Raw genomic sequence first — 25,560 nt, forward strand, 5'->3', positions numbered from 1 at the left:
TGTAATAATAAAGCAGCATTCATGTGCTATGGAAAACTCTGACTTCCAGGACTCCAAATGCATATTCTCATTATTGAGTCTAAGCAAAAGACCTGATTGGCAAAAAAATGTAATAAATACTGTGGAATATTTTTGGAATGTCAAAGTAGCGCTGGAACAATTAGCCTTTAAGTTGATAGACAGAAAAATATAAAGTTGCACTGAACAATATTTTGGTATTAGCAATGGTCCAAATGACTGTATAATCTGGAAGCGGTTCCTCATCGTGATGAAACCACAGAGAATCAACAACAATGCTGCTGTGCTGTTCTGCTACACAGAGAATTTGTTTTGGTTTTACAACCAGCAAACTTTATTGTTTTGGTTCAGCCTCAAATCTCTTACATAGTTTTGTAGACACACTACTAACTGGTGAACATAGTGCATACACACAACACAGAAAAATTGGGCAAGACACTTAACCCCAAGTTGCTCCTGAAGGCTTGCCATCGGTGTGGACTGGATGTTGCATGAATGTTAGTTAGAGTCTGATGGTGGCACCTTGCATGGTAGCCTGTCATCAGTGTGTGAATGGGTGAATGATATGTAATATACTACTTACTGTAAGTCGCTTTGGATAAAAGCGTCTGCTAAATGACTGTAATGTAATGTAATGTAATAGTGGAGCTCATTTCACAGGTACCTGCCAATGCAGCCCATTGTCTTTTTCCAATTCAGGGCCCAATAAGTCTGAATTTTACCTAGAAAACAGGAGCCAAACAGACACTTGTTGGACCAGTAGAGATAAAAGTGCAGATATTTTCATGTGGAAGTCACAAGAAGTGATCACAGGCCGTGATGGGAGTCCCTGAGCTGGATGGCCTCCCCCCCCTGTCCCTTTTGTGGTTATTAAAAAGCCATATATTTTCATGGCCTCTTGTCCAATGCATCATTTGGATGTATCTGCTCATGCTCGCAGTAATTTGCTTGGAGTGCGGCGGTAATTGATTGCCCTGGGTGGGTGGGGGGTGCACTCGCCACATCGCTGTCTTCCTGAATCACATCTTGTGTTTCGCCTGCCTCTTGTGTGGACCACAACCCCCTCGCCAGACAGTTTGACACCACACTATGACAAATGACACTCAGACGCACAAGAACAGATTGTGTACCATCCCCCTTTCTATGCCATTATTCCGTACCATCCCCCCCCCTTCCAATGTGTTTTTGTGTGGTTTTTTCTGTGTTGTGTGTATGGAGGGAGAGCATTTGTCAGATTTATCATTTTTTGTCCTCAGCCCACCGTCATGTCTGTGTGTCCTCTGTTGTGGACGTAACTAACCCACTGACAGCAGTGTTTTGCACAGACAAGTAGCAAGAGCTTTGGGAGATCAGGTGTTGCGCTTTTAGATGACACTTCACAGCTGCTGGTGTTTTTCAAAACATGGTGATCTGGATAAAAAGATAACTAATTGTTTTGCCATTTTAGCCACGGCAGCAACAAAGTCCTCCCTCACTAGACCATACAGTTATTCTATTTAAGAGAATAGGCTACATCCAAACTAATACGTCTCTGTTTAAACGGGGGTTTCAAAACGAAAAAGATCTACGTCCACACAGGTGTTTCAGCATCGTTTTGGGAATGATTTATGTCCATACTAGCATGCCTGAAAACAAATTTCACTTGTGTATTCACATTCTCTTGACATGCGTGTGCAGATGTAAACAGGAAGTAGATTGGTTGCTTAGTAAGAGAAAATACGAATAAGACTTAGTAACAGCGTTGCAGGTCTTGCTCTATCACTCTCTCACACACACATCAAATTGACTTTTAAATGAACACTTACAAATCAAAGCTTACTAGATTATGAATCAATTAATGTGGTTAACACGTCTCTCACTGGTTTCCTGGGTTTTTAATGTTGTCGGTTTTCACACTATTTTGCTTTATCATCATCTCATTTAATCACTATCAGAGTTATTTTCCTTTCCCATGATCATTTCTTGTGTTTGAATCCCATATCTGATTGTATACTACATCCTTGTTTTGTTTGAGTGCATTGGAGAGTCATGTGGCAGGTCCACTCTGATTCACGTCTCACCTGTCTGCTTTATCTGCTGCTGCTGGGTTCAGTGTTAGCAGCTTTTCTCTGTGGAGCAGCAGATAGAAGGAGGCCCAAAGGCTCTCTACCCTCTGTCAGTCAAAACCCTCCCACTGCCCCCGCACCAACACTATAAAACAAGATGACTGACACGGTGAGGATCAGTTCTCCCATCACTGGTTTCATTTTACCTCTATAAAGTATAGCACTGCCAGGTACGAAGCAGGAAATACCAGTAAACAGTGATGTTAGCACCCCAGTCTGTGCCCAGTATCCCTCTAGTCTTTATTTAGTTAAATTCATTGCTAAGGTTCATCTGAATCCCATTTTCCAGTGAATTAATTAACATTGTCACTGTCAATGTTTGCTTATACTAAATGTATAATCACAATTGATGCAGTAGAACGTCTCCTACATATACATACTCCCACATAATGGACATATAGGTCACAGATGTAGGTCGAAATGTATGGAGTGATTAATGTCAGCACATTACTGCTGCCTCCCAGCAGTGACATTAATCTGCATGAGGCCACGGCTGACCAAAACATTCAGTCTGATTCCATGAAACGGAACATCTGATTGACTCCTCTTTCATTTTGATGCTCTGAGTTGGTCCGTTGAGATGGCAGACATGGGTGTAATATGTCCAATGTGTCAAAATTATTCAGACATATGCATCATATGGACGGAGTTCCTGGCTGTGACCGATCTGGCTTGCAGACTATGTCCATTTGCTGACATATGTTTGATTGGATCCCAGCTGTACGTATGATATTTGCATATCTTCACTTAATTCTGTGCATTTATGACTCAGGAGAGACTAGTTTAAGGGTATAAAGCATGGTTGGCAAAGCAGATGAGACATTTGAGGTCAACTACATCGAGGGTTAATTCCTGATTTTGTGGATAATCACTATAATCTGTCAATATCAGGTCAAGAAGTTAAGTCCAGTTTTGGTGGAGGCGGAGGGAAATTAGCAGTTGGTTGTAAGCATAGCATCAAGAGATGTAAGCAGTCTGCTACAGGACTTTATGTTAAAGGTATGTCAACATTTTGGGAAATATTCATTTTAGTCTCTCTCTTTCTCTTGGCGTCCAGTTTATAGATATAACGGATATATATTAAGGCTAGTTTAGCACTAAGAATGTAAAACAGTTAGCCTAGCTCTGTCAAAAAGTGAAAAAGATGCAAAGTGTTAACAATTTAATGTCATTTTTACTGGTTCAGCGCATTTCAATGTGGTGAAAATAAAATACCAGAGAGAACAGCTGTGATCATCACACTGAATGGAGATTGGTCGATGTATCCCTGATCACACATCAGTACTTGTGACTGTGAGATTAGAGTGTATAGATTGCATTACACTAAAAATAGACACGGTTTATCAGGTCAGTAGACTGATACATGAGTATGTATAGAAATGAGAGGATTTAACACTCATTATGGAGATGCCTCTGACAAAACAACTATTTTTTTTATCACATCATAGACATGACTTAAATCTCAATTAATTGATTGTTTTGGCCACTTATGCTATTAACATAACACTGACTTACTGTAGCATTTTAAAAGTGTTAAGAAAACAGTTGCCTATTTACACATCCAGAAGAAACAACATTCCCTTCTGGTTTTGACAATCTTCTGTAATGTCATGTGATTTTATGTTGTCATGTTTTAACTGTGCTGATTTTATGCTTAACATTGTTTTGTATTGACAACCTGTTTCCTTGATGTCGTACTTTACATAATGCTGCTGTACTCCACTAAGCTTTTTTTTTATCCTGCTCAGCTGTTCAAGTTTTGCTTTCTCCTGCTCTAATTTTATGATTTTATTGATTGTTTTATTTGTTGTTTGAATGGCCAATTTCAACAACTGGCCAAACAGTTGAGAAGCACTGGCACATTTACAGTCATATTGATAAATATGCATTGCCCCTGAGAACAAATAAATAAGTAGAGATAAAAAGCTCAGCCTTTCGGCTTGTCCATGGCCTCGCCTCTTCTGTTGAGCCTTAGAGCCTTGAGGTCTAGGGCTTATGGGTAATGGTGTTCATTAGAAGCAGCATAAAAAAAGAGATGTTAAACAAAAACAGATTGTTTTTCAAAACACTACTGTAGTTTTCAAGACATATGACATGACCCACACAACATACTGCTGAGTTGTCACTATTGTCAGTGGGATTTTCAATGAGATTTTCTTACTACTGAAACCGAACCCAGAAGTTCCAGTTACACTTTGGCGCTCTGCAGCTACATTTACCAAATGCTACTGGGAAATGTAGCTGAACCACTAGTGTTGCTATATTTGCTATGTAATTTCGTTCACACCGTGATTACAAAGAACCGAGACGGAAAAAACATTCACATCAGCCTCCTATTCAGAGATATTAGGATGGCATATTATCTTTTATTTGGCGAAATAAAATGTTGTGACTCCCATAAAGTAATTTGATCCATTGTGGTTAAGTGCAGTTTTAACAAATAATAATATTAATACCTTTGAATAAGAATATAAATTTAATGTAATGCCTTGGAGCTCCATACTGTCACATTACACTTATGTATATCTGCACCAGCATTAAACCCCAACCTGCATTCAGCTGCCATCCTCGTTTCCCATTCAACCGTCTTAGTGCAATATGGGATCACGAGTTGGCTCTACTGCGTGCATATAAAGGGCTTTATTGTAAACTAGGGCAGAGGATGTGTCTGTTGTGTTGTCAGCCAAGGAAGGTCCCTTGGGTGTCTCAGCGCTGACAATGGGCCCAGCTCTTTCTCTTCGGCTCCACTCCCTATTATCCTAAAGGGGAGTGTGTGCAGCTGATCAGAGATCTGTGATGTTGGTATGATCACGCTGCGTGTTGAGTAATAAACCTGGTCGGATTGTTTGAGTCTCCTGCTGCGACGGACTTCAAAGAACCTGCACGTAATGAAGCGAAGGACTCCGGTCTCTCAGGGCGCACGTTACGCACAACAACACCCCGACCTGGGCTTTGTTGTAGCTCCTGCCTGTTTGGCACCGTGGGACTCTCTCCTTTGGGTTTATTTGGGATTTGTTAAAGCATTTCTACATGTGGTTTATTATTATCAGTGCAAGGCACAGTGTCCAATCACTGTCCAGCTCCCATAATCCATAGGAGAGATGATAAATGGTAATACATGTGTTCATGTATCGACTTCAATTAATAAACAGCGGAACACATTTCTCACCATAACGCATTGTGTCCTTGATGCTTAATAAACATGCTGAATGGATTTCCTTCCTTATAAAATATTTGCAACGCCAGTTTTTGGAAGAATTTAAAACGTATATTGTTTACATCAGTGTTTGCTTGGTAGCAGTCTTCTATTTCCCTGCCTTTGGTAGCTTATTACTAAGTTTTTCTTCCTTTTTGAAGACTTTGCCAGTGGCACTAATCTGTCAGAGACTGGTTGAGCTGACAGAGTCGACTGCAGTTTGAAAACTTTCTGTTCTTATGTAAGGTCTCAGTTTTCTGACTTGACAACTTGCTGCATCTCTTAAAAGTAACCAGAAAAAAAAAAAGCCTTCTAGAAAACTTTCTGTTCTTATGTAAGGTCTCAGTTTTCTGACTTGACAACTTGCTGCATCTCTTAAAAAAAAAAAAAAAAAAAAGTTCTGTTGCCCTTCACATTGTTTCAAGTCCACGTTGTGAGTCATTGTTGACGTTAATCCTCAATCTTTTGTTCTCCTTCAGCTGTTCGAAATGACCGGAATAAGAAGAAGAAGGAGAGCCCAAAGCTGGAGCTGGCGGAGAGCTACGAGCTGACAACCGAGATGGAGACCATCATCGAAAAGATCCGTAAGGCCCATCAAGAAACCTTCCCCTCCCTCTGCCAGCTTGGCAAATACACCACGGTGAGTTCACTGTCCTGTGGTGCTTTCTCCCAGATCTATACGGCAGATTTTAAAAAAGTTTTCAGCTTTGGTTGCACGTCTTTTTTTTAAAATCATAAACATAACAGCGTGTCTTTGACCCCTTGAGCTTGTTACACCATTGGCAACGTATGCTCCTTTGATCCGGTCTAGCTGCAAGTGCAGAGCTCATAATGATAATCAATTTTTCGTACTGTACTCTTAATCCCCCTTTAATGCACCCTGAGAGCTCAGATGCACACTGCTGACTGTACGGGCAAATCCTCCCCAACAACACTTCTTCTTCTTCTTCTCTCAATAGCTATTGATTGGACATTAAGTCTGACGGAGAGACGGAAAAAAAACCATGCATCATAATAGCACTGTGCCGCTAACACACCGTGACCTCCAGCCTCTGGTGAGACCAGGGATGTACCGATACTGATACCAGATATCGGGCCGATACTGAGTCAAAGAGCTGGATCAGTGACAATAGGGCCGATGTATTCAAGTTAATTCTATGATTATATACTATATTCAATATAATGGAGCTTTAAATCCTTTTTAAGTTATGGCTAGTTTTCATTTAAAAGGTTAACACTTGTAATTGTAATTTTGAAGATATTTACTAGTTCCTGGTGTATGATTTTATTAATACTATTATTTTTATAACCAAAAATAACAATTAATAGAATTTATCTACTTATCTACGAATTTATTTGTTACATTTACGGTTTGCACGGTTTTAGTCGAGCCTCATGTCGCCCTGCAAATAAAAGAAGGATCCCAGTCTCTTCCACACAGTGAGTGATACAGCTTATTATTTAAACACTGGTATCAAATTGGTACTTTGCAAGAGCGGATACCCAAAGCCCAGGTATCGGTATCAGTATCAGGTATATAAGTGTGTTTACCCCGGGTTTTTAAATGTTGCCGCAGTGAGAGGAGATATTAAAAGGAGACGTCCGGACTGGAAGACGTTACAGCTGCCAACATCAAACCCTCGTCTAGGAATTACTTGCCAGCCAGGCAGCTGCCCATCAGTCTGGTTGAGGCAGGCACCAACTCAAGCCTGTAGTTTTTGAAAAATGTAATAAATGCAGCTATTCCAGCTTCTCATTATGTGCTTCAGTAAATCAAAACGGGCGCGTAAGTGACAGCTTTCTGCGCTAATGTGCGATGGGTGTTAAGGATGCTCGTCGGGAGGTTTATTATCCCCGTCATCTCCCCGTCGTCAAGGTTGAGAGGTCTGTGCCGTCCCTGAACCTCCCTCAAACCCCTCAAACGTCGGCGCTAAACTAACAACCCATGAAAGGCCAGATAGCGAAGGGATGCTAATCCACTCAGAACCTTGAAGAAGAGTCCCGTCAGTCGGACACGCCAGGCCTCGCCTGTGCAGTCTCAAAGCGGCCGACCCTGTAAAATGAACTGTACATTCCTCTCATCTGAGTGACAATGAGCTTCTTCTTTTCCACTCTGCACTCATCATGACTGGGTGCAAAAGTTAGAGGTCACGCAAATGTCGAGAGAACCTCTAGAGCGAGTGTTTGACGCGGCAAAAAGACTCGTTCGGCTGAGTTTTTTTTGTGACGCTTTGACAGGCTAACAGTAGGAACTGCAGGATGGCTCGATAGCGGCGCTTTGATTGACGGGTCGGCATGGCGGCGTTGGTGCGGGGAGCTGACAGCGTCTAATGTGTTTTGTTTTTTAAAATGACTTACATATAGATTACAGCACGGCGTGTCGTGATTGACACCTACGCTGCATAAACAATCTTCTGTAGGGAAGTAGGTGTGGGGGGGGCAGCGTGTTTAATGATTCGGTGGTGCTAGTTTTTCGAAATCTCCCGACACCTGTCAATCATGTCAAAAACTGTTTATACAAAAATACACAAATCCGCTGAGCAGCCATAACGCGCAGTAACAGATCTCTTGTTGCAGTGATGAAAGCCATCCAGTCCCTGACAATAGACTTTGGAGCGGAGATGGTTAAGAGATGCTTAAAATGGAGCAAATTGGCAGAGAGTGAAGCTATTAGCTTTTCCGCTGCGTGCAGCTGTACACTGCTGTCGTTTCACTGTACAGTAAGCTCCCATCTCCATAACTCTGTTTTTTTTTTTTCTTTAAATCCCAACACAAAGCTCCTAATCGCTGTAACCCCTCTCTACTCCACCCTCATCCCATTCCCTCTCCCACAAGACACTTCCTGATTTTTTTTTACAAAATAAACAGTCTGCATTGAGGAAGAAAAAATCCACTGCTGAAAAAAAGAAAAAAGGAGGACATAATAGCAGAAATCTTGCTCCCTGGATAGGATATAAGCCAGTGTTTGCTGTTTGTTGGAGTGGCAGTCGGGCCTCAGATGAAGCCATAATCTGGATCAGTGGTAATTATGCTTGCTCACAGACTGTGAGAAGTTCCTCATTATTACAAGCGATTGGATCCTGATGCGCCTTTTGAGTCCTCCTCGTCGGAAACAGAAGAGGAGCTCCCGCGCCCCTAGATTAGGTTAAAGCTCCAATTATGTGGTGAAATATTCAAATCCTAGTCTGCAGTGATTTAGGAGTTCATTGCTGGGTTAGCGGAGATAGCTCGCGCGAGTGAGAGGGCTTAGCTATCAACAATGAATAACGCTTTCATTGACAGTGATGGTGATGAAAAACGAGCCCGGCTGTTTCAGAGACAAAATAAAACATTAGCGCTCGGCGGGGGCCCCCGGCGGCTCCGGGCAGCGGCGGCGGCGTACTGCTTGTACAGTACACAGCCCGGCCTGGAGATATCAGCCACATTAGGGTTTGTCCGCCGCCGCTATTCGTCACAGGTGCTGGCTGCTTTTACCCTCTGCGTCTGTACACTTTGAGCCCCGCTGATGTACTCTGCTTCTCTTTTCTGAAGTCACAAGTTGTCTTATTTGTTTGGATAAATGTGCTTAAATAACATTTTAATTCCCCGGCAACTTCCTTTGTTTCGCTCTATTGAATTATGGGACTTATGTAATTGACTGAGATTGCGAGAAGGTGGGGAATTATCTCACCCTCCTTCCTCCTCAGCTACCCCCCCTTTTTTCTTCCCTTTACCTCTCCACCCAGAGGGAAGAGCAAGATAAGTTGCTTTAATATCAGCCACCTCTACCTACCTTCCCCCCCAAAACATATGTGTATTGTGCAAACACACACACACACACACACACACACACACACACACACACACACACACACACACACACACACACACACACACACACACTCGGCACCTCCTCTTTCCACATCAAATCGGATGTCAATCAGTGGAATGTGCGTCCGTAGTACTGTTGTGTCGACGGCAGCTCGTTGTCCGTGATTTAAACACGGCCCTAATGTGCCTCTCACTTAACCCCAGATCATATTAAATGATCTCTCTCTCTCTCCTTCTCCCTTTATGTCTATCTCCCTCTCTCTCTCTATCTGTTGGGTGGCCACAATAGATTGTTTGCTAGTGACAGCGTCCAGCAGTCGCGGTGCTAACTGCCTCGCAGTAATAACCTCCAGGGGATGGATGTGGTGCGAGGCGGAGGGCTGCTCCAGCTGTCTCCACAGTCACTTCAGTGGGCTGCAGGGTCGCTGCCGTGTTCAGACCCTCTCACACTGAAAGAGCTGCCGGGGCTTTGGCTCAGACTGATGTTGAAGTCTGTTAAAACATATTGAGTTGATTTGATTTACAGTAAAGGTCATATTTCCCACTAGGTTATTTTTTCTTTCACCAGCTCAAAACCAGTGTGCTGTCCAGAGATCATGTCTCCTGTTTATCATTTTTCAAAGTTCAATCTTATCAAATTCAAATGAAAAGATGGCCGGTGTTTTTAAGGCTGATTCCAGTTCTCTCAGGCTCAGGATGTTTAAATTTGACTCCTTCAGGCAATATATAATAAATGATTCAGTATTTCTGCACCAAAATATTATTCCTGGCAATATGAAATAAGCTTTTAGAAATATATAATTTAGGACTAACTTAACTGAAAGGCATATTAAATATGAAATTCAAATAATAAGAAATTTAGAGACCTTCTTTTTTGTTCTGAAAATTTCCAGTGTGTTTGTGTGTGTGTGTGTGTGTGTGTGTGTGTGTGTGTGTGTGTGTGTGTGTGTGTGTGTGTGTGTGTGTGTGTGTGTGTGTGTGTGTGGGGGAACAAGAACTCATGAACATTTAAAAAACTGAGCGCTCCATTTTTAAGCAAAACGTCGTCACTATTAACGTGATTCTTTGGAATAATTCACTTTTGCACCTCAACAAAAAAAAAAATATGACTTATAATGAGCAGATGAAAGTTGTTCAAGTTTAAATGTAACTCAATGTTAGTTTTTTTCAGACAACTGCTCTTGTAGGAAGGTGAAGAAAAGTAAAAGAATCAGATGAAAAAAATGACGACTGGAGCCCAAAGTTGTTTTGTACTTTTGGATGCGAGTACTTCTAATCATGTGAAGAAAACCATGTAAATGATTTTCCTTAGGCTGGGTCCAGTGTAGAGTTGTTGGTCTGAATGATTTTGTTCCAGAAAATTCTCTACTCTGAAGAGAATGACTCACAGACAAATTATACCACATTTAGCATTAATGGGGAGATTACATAACTCCCCTGTGACTAGAAATCTTACAGTCTGTATTTTTCTTTTAGCTGTATTCTTCTGAAAGCTACGGGGTAGACACGTCTACGCTTCTTTGGTTTAAATGTTAAAAAGTAAAAAAGAAAAATCTGAATTTTAGTTTGACTCGACGCTACAGACTTATTTTCTTATTTATGTCCAGCTGTAATATTCACTTTGTCTGGGTTTTTGACATACTTTAGTTATGAAATGCTATTTTCAGTCCAATTCTTTGTCTGTGTATTCTATTTATTATTTATCTGCTTATATAAATTACTTTAAAACTGCAAAGCCTGGAAGGAACTTTATTCTGACTTTCCAAAAAAGGCAAGAAAATCAGATAGAACCAAATTAGTGTTTCACGGTATACAGATACTACGAAAGTATCACAATGCCTTGGTGTTAAAAACGTTAAAAGACCCCTTATCATTATTACACATTCTTTAAGAACCACATTGTTTTAATAAGAGCCACTGCTTCCGCTCGCCATGTTTTTCTCTCATATGCACGCTGCAAATACAAGTGCTCTTGCCAACCGTTCACGCCTTGTGGACAAGCAGACTCACGGAGCGAAATATGGCACTGAAGTAAAGCAGCCGAGGGTTATAAAATGTTTCTATACTTCTAAAGGTAATACTATAAAACCACCTAGGATCCATCGTCTGAAACCGGGACGGCAAACTCAGTTTTGCTCCCACCTGATAACGGCTGCAGCGTGGCATTATAGCTTCACTTTGTCCGTTCTTACCTTTCACAATAAAAGCCCTAGACATATACATTGCATCGCTGCTCATAAGAGGGCACTTAAATTCACTAAGAGCATTTCACTACAGAACTGCTCGCACTTACCTCTGCAAGGATCTATCCTGTTCTAAGCAGCAGTGTGACATGTGATGGTGGAGAGAACTAAACTAAGGGTTTCTGAAGTACTGGTTGGATATTCAAATGTATGATCATGCTGTAAACCCTCCACTGCCCTGCATTGACATTGTCAAAATGTATTTATTTTTTCTCTTACATTATGTAAAAGAAGAAGAGCTTGAAGTGCCATGTTCTTTTATCTAATATTCAATAACTGTTCCTGATGTTTTAGTCATAATTTTGGTATTCTGACACTAAACCAAGTTGTCATGATACAATCTTAGGTCGTATCAATAATATTGGCTAAGCTACACAGAGAGAGCATGTTTCTCTAAATCCAGTCTGGCTGGAGATAATTTGCTTTATGCTTCTCCTACTCTTTTTCATTACAGTTGTTTATGCTGAAAAACAGAGTGGGCTAAATGTCCAAGGAGTTTGTTTGGAGACACGAAGCATTCTGTATGTTTGCAGTTGGATTTATGATCTTAAAATAAAAAGGCTATGTAACAGTCAATTACAGCTACACAGAGGCTTTGTTTTCCACATGTCCTCGGGCCTGTGAATCATGCTGTGTTCTCTCCAAACATATCACAATGTTTCTGCAGGCCCGGGCCGTGGCACAAACAGCGTTGATGCTGTCAAGAGCACTTTTTATTTTGTTGTTTGTTTATATGCTCAAGCTCAAGCACTGTTGCAAAATCAGAAAGAAGGGGAAGCAGTGGACTCTTATGAAAACATGTACTGTATGCTACGAGGGGGGAAAATGTATCAAACACTCTAGTTTGCACTGGTGCCTGACTGGTACTCACATTCAAGGCTGATATAAAGTATTAGTGCTACTGCTTGTATGCTAGCTGATACCTGACAATGAATTGCAGCAAAATAACAGCAGAGATATGAATGAGGTTGTTTACACTGTTAGAAACAAGGGTTCTAAACGTGTTCTTCCTAAAGGCCTGAGGTTCTACTCAGAACTATTTGCTTCTGAAAGATACTGTTTTGAAGAAAAGTATCTTTTAAGGATTGTTGAAAGTGTGAATTTTAAAGAGAACGCCCACAAATTCACAGATTCTGAACCATGGTTGTTGTGGGTTGCACTGCATCAGCCCCGGCCCTTTAGGGTTCCAGATTAACACTGGGAATGTATAAGGGTTCTCCGTAGAACCCCCTGGGTGGGTTGTAGATGAAATCCTTGCAATATAAACGTGTTCTTGGTTGGTAGAACTACCTGGGTGGGTTCTTGTTACTATCCTTAGAAGGTGTAAAGGTTCTGAATACAACCTCCAAGAGATGGTTATGGGTTGAAGCCTTAAACCATAGAAGGCTTCTCTGTAGAACCCCTCATAGGGGTTCTAGGTGGAGACTTTCACAGATGTTTCTATGTTTAACCCTTCATGTTGGTCTCTTGGTTCAACCCTCTGACAGGGTTTAGTGTGGAAACTTTATAAAATGTTCTACCAGGAAGCCGAAGCGGGATCTGTTAGCAAGCTGAAGAATGCTATATGGTTCTAGCTAGCACCTTTCTTTCTAAGACTGTATACAGCCTCTCTGTTACATAGTTTGTCCAGCAGAGAGCGCTGTACATGTTCTGGTCAGTCACTAGTTTAAAAAAGATGTTCCAGTTTAAAAGGTCAAAGCGACCACAAGTTGGTCCTGTCTTGGCTTTTCTGCTGTCCACCCTGTACACACAGTAGATTCTCTCCTCACTGTGTTAGTGTGTGTGTGTGTGTGTGTGTGTGTGTGTGTGTGTGTGTGTGTGTGTGTGTGTGTGTGTGTGTGTGTGTGTGTGTGTGTGTGTGTGTGTGTGCTGTGCCCTTGCTACATGTGGAGACTCACTCATGTGGAACAGATGGGCTATTCCATGTAAACCATCAGAAAACAAACAAATGATCATCAGATGCTCCATCCTCCACCATCAGCCGGCACACTACGGCTCTCCCCTCGCTACACCCAAAACAATTCCCCAACTGCTGCTCATTCTCCCCTCTGTGTATCTGAATCTGTCCATCACACCATCGTCTTCTTCTTGAATGGCCTTTTCTTTCTATCTTTTTTCTCCTCTTCCTCTTCTCCTCCTGGCGGTTTTTCAAACTCAGAGTACAGAATTGGAAAATCATTAGTCTGAGATATTACTAGAGAGTTTGGATGTGTCATCGGCGTCTGACTGATGTTTCTGATTAGACTAAAGTACTGTGGGAAACATTTATGTAGAACATTATATGACTGACTGCAAAATCTGCCTCTTCATTACGTCATTTTGTCACTTTGACTCTTGGGAAAGTTCACCCGAAACTCAAAAATACATATTTACCATCCTAACTGTAGCATTATTTAACAATCTATATTGTGTTGGTGTGAGTTGGAGATATTGGCCTTCTCTTCTCTTATAATGGGCCTATATTGCACTAGGCTTTTGGTGCCAATAGCGCAAAAAAATAACTCAGCAGCAGAGGTCATGACCCGGTTACTAAAGGTAATCCACTGAACTTGTTGTGAGCAGTTTAATGTGGGAACTACTTTTCTTTATGCAGAACTACACCAGCCAAACGTATCACTCCACAGAAGACACCGTGCATCTATATTGGTACTGTTACCTCACCTAGCATCACTGAGCTAGCTAACGTTACAGCAGAGAAGGACGCCATTAATGTTTACATCACGCATGAGTAGATGAATGCTTCCATCTGCCCGGTGATCCAAAATAATCACCCCCATTTAAAAAACATATCAGAGGTGGATGACAACAGCTGTCATGGGATTTTTTTTTTTTTTTATCAAAGGCCATAAATCAACAAACTGATGCGTGAATCTCACCCTAGCTTACACGTCATGAGGAAAAACTCCCAGCATTCATGCTTCTCTTCTCTCCTTCCTCCCACAATGCCTTTCTGCTCTCACATACTTAACTTTTCCTCCCTTTCATCTGTCATTTCCTCTCTTTCTTTCCCCTCTCTGGTGTTATACAGCACTTTTACTTACACTTTTTACTCTTTCTGCACATTGCGACTCATTCATTGCCCCCTCGGCTTTCTTCCAATCCCCCCCTCCGGTGTTTGTGTAGCTTCTGGACCATATAGCTGTATTAATGGCACCTCTGGCTTCAAACCTGCTCTGTGCTACCTGTCACCGCTCTGTTTCTGCATCCCGTCATTGCCAAAGCGTCCCACTGACACTGTTACGCTCATTATCGCTGGGCCCCGGCTCAGCGTATTCACAACAACAATCCTGCCAGTGTGTTGTTTTTTTTAGAGCTCTGGGGTCTCCTGGAGCCTATTTACTGTATGTAAGTGTGACATATATAGAGCAGAGTGAAGAGGGTGCACTGAGGAGATCATTAGCAGCAGTCTGTGCAATGATGAAAGTAGCTGCTTCTTCGCCTGACGCCTTGCTCTCTGTCCGCGTGTGTTTGAATATATGTGTGTGTGTGTGTGTTGCAGAACTCGAGTGCAGACCACCGTGTGAGGCTGGACCTGGGCCTGTGGGACAAGTTCAGCGAGCTGGCCACCAAGTGCATTATCAAGATCGTGGAATTTGCCAAACGAGTGCCTGGCTTCACAGCGCTGACCATCGCGGACCAGATCACGCTCCTGAAAGCTGCCTGTCTGGACATCCTGGTGGGCGCTTGTGCTTTTATTTTGGAGGCATTATTGTTTAGGGATGATCATTTTTTTGTTATTGAATTGTGGTGCATAACTTGGGCGTAGCAAGCTCAGCACAGACAAAATTGCTTGTCGTACAAAACTCAAAAGATTATTTTTTGCCTTTAACTTCTGAAATGCAGATTATGTTTTTATTTTTCATTTGATTATTTTGAAAAATTAAGAAAAAACTAAATATTGTAAGTAGGCCATTGAGCTCAGATTAGCTGTAACAGTTCCAAAAGCCCAAAAATGAAATTCAGTGCTCTTTTTTCTCTTGATTCCTTCGCACAAGCTGAAACAGTTACACGATAACATGAATTTCTTCCCCAATTAATTTCAAAAATGTGATTAAAATTCTGATAGACCATTGATCCAGTCATCTCAAAACTTGGCATGCAGCCTTTCTGGGTAAAAGTTGCTGATGTTAGTAACAATAAGAAACCAATACAGCAATACAGCTGGATTCAATTTTAATGTTTGATTAGTACATTTGTGAAATTATTGGGACTCTGTCCACCTAAATGTCAACAACCTATCAGAACATAACAAGTTAGTACTGTGATCGATAGGTATGTCTCCTTGTGCTTACCTTTGTGTAAATATCCAGATTTTTCCAATCATTAGGAATCCTTAAATCTATATATCGGCCATAAACAAATAGAATACTTTTCACATGTTTGCTTACTGCACAGTTTCCCAGTCACAGTCTCTTTCCTGCCTTTTTTATTTTTATTTGGCTCCATACTGTAAACAAGTTTTCCTTAAACAGAGTAACTCAAAAGATACACTGTTTAGATGCTTCTTCAGTAAACCTTCTAAAATATCCAGTAATGAGTTAAAAAACCTTCCCAGAGCTGTTCATTGCAGTGACATAACACAGTAATATAAACACACCTCTTTACCAGACAGGGAGTTGTCTATTTCAGTTTATTCTAATATTTATTTTCTCTTTTTCCCTTGTTGTTCCTGGATGTGTAAGAATCCATTAATTCATTTGACTGTGCGGCGAGTCGATAGCCTCAGATCTCTGGAGGATTGGTGGGTTTTAACCTGCTTCCCACTAGAACAATCCTCAAACCTTATTGGATGACCTACTCAGCTGGCCAAATGGGCGCAAGCAAGTTTGATTAGTCGGATCGTGCCAGTCAACTCGATCCTTCATGTGGAGTAGCTGTCTGTGGCGGAGATTAGATTACACACACACAGAGACCGTTTTTCAGCCTCTAATCTACAGACGCAGAATGATTCAGAAATATCTGCAGAGTCGGCCGGCTGCTGCGGCTGAATGTTTGTTTGTTATTTAGGAGTTGTTAAGTGGAGCAATGTACTGTATTAATGCAGCCGCAGTAATGAGACGGGGAAAAAAAAAAAAAAAAGAAAAGGCAAATGGCTGCCTCTCTTCCTCTTCTGTCTCCCTCATGCATGCTTGGCTGTTGGAGAGGAGGAGGGGGTGTAGGGGGGTGGGGGATTTGATTAGCATTCATTGCTCAGAGGGAGAGGAAGGAAGAGAAAGTGGGAAGAAAGTGATGACAGGCTTGTTATGTGTCATCTGGTCATAATTTGTGACCTGGAGTATAATTCACAGTTCAACGCCCAGTAGTAGCTTCAGACAGCTGGCTCGAACTTGATAGAACTACTACATTATTAACCATAGCAACAACAAGCACAGACTGTCGAGTGGACTCAGTCAGTGTTAGGTCACATATTGGTTTGTGCTCTTCCGTTTTGAAGCCTTAAATTCAGCATTCTGGCCATTTTATACAATGGGATTTTCTTTTTGCAACCAGCGGAGTCGCCCCCTGCTGGCAGTTAGAAAGAATGCAAGTTTAAAGGGACTTCCACATTTTATTCACTTTTCTGATCCGAAGGGTTGCCGCCTAGTAACACCCAGTATGTACCCAGTATATACAGTATGTCCAGCACACCGATTTTACTTCTCGCAAGGATACCTCTTACATGTTGGTACACTAAACATGAAGCTAGAGCAAGTAGATGATTAGGTTAGCTTAGCATGCGGGTTGATAGCGGCGGAAAAAGCCTGACTCTTTTATTCAATTTTAATTTCTGCTATGTGTTATTGCCTATATTCTATGGATTTCTTAGGATAAAAAAAAATAACAGAATGAGTAAAACACCAAACCTTGATTGATTTTTAAAAAAATATATTTAATTACATAAGGTACCTTTAAGAGTGTATTTCAGTAACATTTAAGTCTTGGTACCATTTTCTCATAAGTCACCCTTTGTTAAAGGTTTATAAGTTGGAACCATAGAAATAGAGTTGAAGTAGAACGGCTTTTTGGTTATTTGACTAGTTCAAAATAAAATGGCGCTCAGCACTGTGCAGTGACCATAAAATTAGAATATGTTAGTCCCCCCAAAGGCTGCATTTCCGTGCAATTGCAAAGGTAAACTCTGACCATCCTGCTATGTTGATTTGAACGGAAATGCCCACTTTACTCTCATTCTGTTGCTACGGTTGTAACTAATGGCTTTATTCATGATTAATAAATAATTTACTACTGCTTTATAACCAGTTACTGTATAAGCTGTTGATAAGAACAATAATGCAGATATAGAGCCTCATTAAATGATTTGTTAACATTATAAACTCTTTAGTTAAAAATAATAAAAACTTTATAATTAGTGCCTCATTAGAAAGCGGTACATAAACCTGCCAAGTCTGTCTCTCACTTGTTCTATTTTTTTGGACTAAATGAGGTGTAACTAGTCACAGTAGAGACACACTGCAGTTTTTGCATATGATGGAGCTCGCAGCAGCTGGTCACTTGTCAGCTGCTAATAGTTCTGTGGAGAACCAGCCAGAATGCTTTGGTAGAAAAACCCTTCTCTCCAGACAGCTGTCTTACATTTTGGGCCAATCCAGCAGTTTTATTTTCTTGTAAACTCATCACCTCTTTATGACCAGCAGAAAACACAGAGATTTATTGTGAAATCGGCAGGTTTGACTGAATCGAAACGGAAAATTGCAATCTCTGCATTTCTGTTATTGCAACTGCATTACAAAAAAAAACAAAGGGATTCTTTTTCTACTTGGCAACCCGAATGCTATTATTGTTTTTGGCTTATTACTGATATATGTAAGTAATATATTAGTATAAATACTAGCAAATTATTTACAAACCATTCATATTATAAAAGGTACCTTTTTACAGAATAGTAAATGCTCCCTGCAGCCTGGTTAATGTGTTTAAGTACGGAGAGGAAGTGACATACAGGTCCATCTGCATTTTGGTAAGGGAATGCAAAATCAACTATTTATGCATGAGGATGCATATTTATGTGAGTTGTAAATGCAAAGTAGCTCAATCATATCCGGACACAACCTGGATAAATGAATGCTGATGAAAGTGAGGATCAGTTGGCTGTACGTACAGTATTTGTTATTCCATGTGTGTGTGTGTGTGTGTGTGTGTGTGTGTGTGTGTGTGTGTGTGTGTGTGTGTGTGTGTGTGTGTGTGTGTGTGTGCGTGCGTGTGTGTGTGTGTGTGTTTATCTGGCTCAGATTCAGCGGCAGTGCCATATTAATAGATGGATTTTGGAGTTTTGTATCGACTATAAGTCACATTGTCAGAAGTGACAAAGCAGTGAAGGGGATCTCCCAGGGACACAGAGGTGAGAAGTTGAAGGCCGGCTGTGATGACTTTCTGGCTCTCGCTCAGCCATCAACATCCGCTCACCGGCACAGTTTCTATGGTGAAGGGCGTAGATGTTGTGTGCAAGGGCCGGTTGAGGGAGTGTCAGAGGAAAGATCAAACACAGTGTGTGTGTGTGTGTGTGTGTGTGTGTGTGTGTCTAAGCGCAGGCCTGGCCAGCCGGTGCGAGTCACCGCCAGTAGCCATGTTTTATTCTGTTTCATGTTGCAGACACGCCTGCCACTCACTGTCAGAGCCAGCCCACTCAAATAGCTTCAAAGGCTACTGTCGGCTTCACATCCAGCGTCAGTTGCTTCATTAGGTGTACACCACACACACACACACACACACACACACACACACACACACACACACACACACACACACACACACGTAAACACACACATGCAGTGCAGCAGGAGACTCAAAGGTTATTCTCTTCAGGAGTGTGGAAGGTCGTTGTTTTGGATATGCTGGTCGTCTCTGCTGCTCTTTTTTGGAAACTTGCTGTGAGCCTGGTTAGGACTTGTGACACAGAGTCTCATTCTAGAGTCTACCTGCTCTGGTCGGCAGGTTATCATCAGTCATTTTTTTCGCCATATTTGCTTTTGATTAAAGGTTTGGTTCACCGTAACTACACACCCTATTTACCCATATTTTCTCACTTTCAAAGCTATATTAACTGATATTTGTTTGGCCATTTGAGTGAACGTAAGGAAGCTGAAAACATATCACCTGACAAATTGTCAGCAGTAGTTGTTTACAGAGGGTTTATCAGATCGTTGTCAATGAAAACAGCTGCCTTCTGCTTCTGAAAGGAACATAAAGGAAAGACGAAAACAGCTAAAAGAGGCTGATGGAGTGATGATTCCCTTTGGGTCTGTCACCATGAGTGACATCTTGCACATTAGACAGTTATTTGATAGATTGCTATTATAAAACTATTGAGTAGTGCAGCATTACATCTATTTTCTTAAAGACTTAAAGAATGTGCATGGTTAGCTACCATTACGAGAGGTTATAAAGTTTTTGTCATTTGGGTGAACTGACCCTTCAGCATTTTTTGTAAATAGTCCTTTTCCAAAAATAAAAATGAACCTTTTATGTATTTTACAGCTTGTTGATGTTACATTAGGGGAGAAGTTGGCAAAGTACAGGGGAGATGATATCACTGACTGTGTCTCTACACTTGTTTACATCAAAAATACACCTTTCTGATCTTGAGGAAGTCCAGAGGGCAGAAAGACTGTACACTCAGAAAAATGCAAATTAAACTACAGTGTGCGTGTTTCTTTTTTTTTTTAAAGTTAAGTAATGGCTTTGTTAATGGTTAAAAATGAATTTACTCATGCTTTAAAGATGAGTTATCAACAATTAGGTTGTTCTGAGTTCTTGAATTTGGTTCTTATCCATTAATAAATCATAAATAAATATTTAATACATGTATTTTTGTGCAGATCCTCTGCAGCCCTTTTCAGAAAGTACATGGCCATATGGTCCAAACAGTCAAAGCGATTCTTCACAACCTGGCATCTGATGATTTAGTGCTTTTCTGGAAAATTTTCCACACTGACAATAGCCTCAGGTAGACACTCAATCTGTCAGTTTTTGCAATAAAAACTGCTCAACTTAAAGATGTTCAAAGACAAACTTCATAAATCAACCCCAACTGTACATCACTTAAAGTTTCCTGCACACTAAATCCCTGCTGACAAATCCTTTCCCCGTCCTTCTTCCCTTCCCTATCAGATCCTGCGCATCTGTACGAGGTACACCCCGATCAGGACACCATGACCTTTTCAGACGGGCTGACCCTCAACCGGACGCAGATGCACAACGCCGGTTTCGGCCCGCTCACCGACTTGGTGTTCACTTTTGCCAACCAGCTGCTGCCCATCGAGATGGACGACACGGAGACAGGCCTCCTCAGCGCCATCTGTCTCATCTCCGGAGGTGGGCGAGCCGGGGGCAGGGCGCCGGGCATTTGGTGAGGGGAGGGGGGAGCACGTATGTTAAGGAAGGGAATAAATAAGGTCTTTGGGGATAAGATAGCAGAAAGAACTCCAAGTCTCTGAGGCGACAAATCTGCATACATGTTTGATTGACATCTGAGCTGGGAGGGCCAGGGAGAGACAACGTGAAAACACTAGTGTTGGTAGTGTTGTTCAGGAATAAGGACAACATCATTTAGAGACTGAAAAGACAGACGTTGACCTTCACAGGTAAGTTCTAAAGCTGTTCAATGTGCTACAGCTGACTAGCTAATCAGCTGCCTGACATGATGTTTTTTTGGTTGCTTGTTGAACAAGCTTAAGTGCAGGACAAAACTTGTCATTGAGGCATTAGGCACTTTTTGTGTCGTGTCACAGCTGTTGGTTAGTGTCTCCGTTAGAAAAGAGAGAGCGGTGGCAAGGCGAGAACTTCAACAAAGATATAACATAATTTTCTGTCATTTATGAAATGATGGATTCATAAGCAATCAAACATACCCATGTTCAATTCATACACTCTTTAGACTTTTCCGTTACAGTCTTACTTTTACAAGCAAACTTTGGATAGATATTCTATTACGAAATATTTCAGATAAATACAAAAGAAAGAAGAGAACCTCACTAAGAGGAGACATGTTTGTTGTTTCCTGAATGTGGTCCCACCCCACTTACTTTGTCAGCTCAGCAAATGATGACATCTTTAAAGCAAATGATTCAAGAGAATCTTAGGAAATGACCAGACATTCAGGGTTATTTTCATTTGTGGTAGCTGTTCAGCAAATGTTTCATCTACCGTATTTTCCGCACTATAGGGCGCACTGGATTATAAGGCGCACTGTCAATGAATGGTCTATTTTCGATCTTTTTTCATATATAAGGCGCACCGGACTATAAGGCGCATTAAGCGAAACAAAACAGTCAGTCAGTCAAACTTTATTAAACGTGTTCACAATAACTCTCAACATTGTTCAAACGTTAATGAGCGTATTCACAATAACTCCCAACCCTGTTCAGTTGTAACACGTACAAAAAACAGTCTGAAACCGCTAAATCAAACGTTAGCGTATTCACAATAACTACTGCGTGACTGACAGCCTTGAGTTTGAAGTCCCCAAGCGTGTCTCTTGACAGGAGCCATGTTGGGGTCCTTATACACACACACTGTAATATTATGGTGAAGCACAGTATGTATTTACGCTCCTGACTACGGTGGCCGTAAAAGCGGTGCGGCTTTGTAGTTTACCAAAGTCGTACTAAAACATTTTGACAGAGCGCCGTGTACCACACAAAATCGCCTCCAGGTCAGTAAGCACAACCAGAATTAATCCATATATAAGGCGCTCCGGATTATAAGGCGCACTGTCGTTTTTTGAGAAAATTTAAGGCTTTTAAGTGCGCCTTATAGTGCGGAAAATACGGTACTTGCTTTAAATTGAAATGACTAGACTGCCTATAAGCAAAGAAGCTTGTATATGAACAGACAGTGAACATTTATGAAACCCCCCAAAAAATAAGAAATACACAATTTAAATCAAATCTGTATGCTGTACCTGAAAAAATCATGCTATTTCGATTTAAAAAGCAAAGATTGGAAAAGTACCAACATTTTATTTCTCTTTCAGTATCTTGTTAATCCTCCTGTGACCCTAAAGAGTTAGCTTGTGACATCTTGGAGGGATCCCGACCCCCAGGTTGAGAAACACTTATGTAAATTAACAGGTATCTGCAGCTTGTCTGTCTGTCTGCAAAATCAATAACACTTTGATTAGATTGATATGACAAATGAACGTCTTTTTGCAGCCTGATTACATCATATATTTAGAGTAAATTCTGATTTAAAGATATAAACAGACTTGATAGTGTAATCTTGGGAGTCCATCGAGTGGAATGAATAAATTGATCCACTCCACATTCAAACCGTGTTTGACTGCTTTCCATTTAACACAGTCACCGTACTCATTCCTCCAGATAAATATTGGGTGCAGCCCAGTTTGGGATGAAAGTAAGCCAGAATCCACAGGAGTCTGAAACCAGGTCAACCACAGGTTGCCACCAGTGAGGAAGCACTTTCCTAACTGCCGAACATGGGTGAGGGGAGGAGAGTGAAGAGGGGTGACATACAGGTGTGTCACAACAGCGTCAGATAGTCGAGTGAAATGTCCTCCCAGAGGAAATAAGCCCTCTGTGGTTGTTTCCACGGAGATACCCGAGGGATGACAAACTCCCTCATGTCGGGCTACACACACTTTAACACACAAGTCTCTGTCCTCTTCCCCCTCACACACACACACAACGTTTTACTGTACAATAGGGATGGCCAATATGACGATATATTTTCAATATGAAAATGGTTATCCTTTATCATTTTTCCTATATTAATGTGGAAAAACCAGCAGACAACCTGCGTTACGGCAATATATATTTACTTATATTTATAAGTTGTACGATGCTTTATGTTCTGATCATTGCATGAGGTAGCAAAGCTCGACAGGGCACAACATGTGGAAACTTTCTAAATCAAAACTAGAAGAGCTTGTAGGAAAGTCAGCAAACCATCTTCTGCTTAAAGTTTGCTGTTCCCTGCTAAGGCATACTTGGATTGCAGGCAATCCGTCGTCAATAACTGGTGCCTTTGTTTCTTCTTCATCTTAAACAGATTACGGCACACAGAGATACGTTGTGTGTGTTTTGCTTGTGGCCATTTATGTAGGAGCGGTATCTCTGGTGTACGACATACATCGGCTAACGGATGAAAAAAAAATATATAAGGAGAAGCCGTGCAAACCCCCCGATAATACAGATTACAATAAGACACTACAAGTCCATTACTTGTTCACTGCAATGACACCGAATGTAAAGAAAGCAGGTATAAAATCTGTATTAAGAACTACTTTCTACAGTTAACCTCAGTTATTATAACCAATGATATAATAATCAGTTGGTTATGTAGGCTATATACACCTTCCACGATATGATTCAGATCTATAAGTATATCAATTATAATGGACCCTTAATGTCTGCCACCTGTCCTGTAAAATGCATGTATCAGCTGCTATTGATTAATATTACATTTGGATTGCTAAATTCATTTGAAACTGTTCAATTTGCACTTTTATTTCTCGAGTACTTAAGTCACACAGGAGTGTACAAAGATGTGTTTATGTCAAACATACTATTTATGTATTGAATTACCAGACAATATGCTATATCGTGATATAAATTGCATCTACCTTTTAGTTTTCATTGTTGCTGAGGCTCTCTCACTTCTCGGGCTTCATTCAACAATATATATTTATACACTCAATCCCCAGAGCCTTGGCAAATATTACAGGCTCTTGCATAATCCGTGGACATTGCACACCTTTGACTGAATCTGTTATCACACAGCAGCGGCTGATCTCATGTGCACACACTGCCACCTTATGGCCTGACATAGATACATATGCTATCTCTTATTTTCATCATTCATTTATCTGCTGATATTTATTTTTAATGAATTAATTCTGTAGTCTATATGTCAATAAATAGTGAAATATTCCCATCACATTTTATCGGACCCAAAGGTGACGTCTTCAGCTGACTTGTTTTGTAAAACCAACAGTCGAAGACCCGGAAATATTCCAGGTTACAATCAAACAGAGAAAAGCAGAATATCTTTACATTTTAGAGGGTCTAACGAGACAATGTTGGGCATTTTTGCTTATTAAGTGACTGATAATATGATGACTGAACTACCGCTAAGTCAGTCATTTTAACTGTTGTTCAAACCAACAGAAATGTAATTGAAATGTCTGAAAACATTAGAAAAATCAGGTAAGCACCCAATTCCCTCAGTGGTGGAGGAACAATATGAAAAGGCAAATTTTTTACTAACTTTGGAAGACACCCACTAGATTTGACTAACTCGGACTGCTGAACTTGAGAATACGAGGTCTGTAAATTTCTTACATTGTAATTGCTTTAAGAAATAATGTCTTTATAGCCAGTATGAACAATTAGAGTGACCAAACACATGGACATGTGAAACATAAAAAAACTATCAGCCTCGCACTATGAAATACTGCAAAAGTTAGGCTTTTTGACATTTCAAGAAAACAAATTAAGGCGCTAGTCCAGCATAAGCAATGCAAAAAGGCATCTCCAACAACATGGAGAGAGTGAAAGTCACCTAAACAAAACAAAAAAGAGCTCATTTCTTAAGCAAAATGCAAGTCCTACTAACAAATAATCCCATCATCACACAAACTGTGAGTGCACTTCAGAGGAATATGTTGACAATGGTCTAGGGTGCAAAGCCAAACCCCACCTAACACACAAAACCAACAACATTTAATGTAATCCTGCCATAATACATCCATGAAGCCTACACGTCATGACAGCACACAGCCAAGCAACTACTGGGGCCAGACACTTCAGAACCATGGACAGTGAACAACGACCACAGCACTTTGAATCCGCCATCATTTAGGGAAGCTGTAATGTAGAATTACCGTAAATGCGCATAATGGTCGTAAATGTATAGATTGACTGTTGATTCATGATCAAAAATCCATATATAAATCCAAAATAAACCTTAACATTTAGCTATAAAACGGTGGCAGCATCGGCCCGAATACAAGCAGGTGGCACGGCGGCCTATTTTATTTAAAATCACTATTTCATGGTTGCATAACTTGAAAAGTTGGACAAACTCTCTGCGCCAAAGCAAGCAATTATTTTAAATCAAGCCCTGGTTTAGGTCTGCATTTTGCTTATTAACTTCAACTTTTCAACAAAGGTTTATCTTGAAAACGGCGTAGATAATTAACAATGTCCTCCTCAACCAGCGGTAGCGTTTC

The 25,560-nt window shown here is 40.9% G+C and overlaps 1 protein-coding gene across 1 annotated transcript in view; it reads left to right on the top strand.

The window, feature by feature from the left end:
• Positions 1 to 25,560, top strand: part of LOC129097784 (retinoic acid receptor beta-like) — a 96,125-nt gene that overhangs the window by 66,956 nt on the left and 3,609 nt on the right. Inside the window, 4 exon segments of the mRNA XM_054606702.1 lie at positions 5,799 to 5,959; positions 14,872 to 15,048; positions 20,481 to 20,502; positions 20,505 to 20,684. Coding sequence (XP_054462677.1) covers positions 5,799 to 5,959; positions 14,872 to 15,048; positions 20,481 to 20,502; positions 20,505 to 20,684 — 540 coding nt within the window.

Source organism: Anoplopoma fimbria, chromosome 10 (assembly GCF_027596085.1).
Source record: "Anoplopoma fimbria isolate UVic2021 breed Golden Eagle Sablefish chromosome 10, Afim_UVic_2022, whole genome shotgun sequence".
Taxonomy (NCBI): Eukaryota; Metazoa; Chordata; class Actinopteri; order Perciformes; family Anoplopomatidae; genus Anoplopoma; species Anoplopoma fimbria.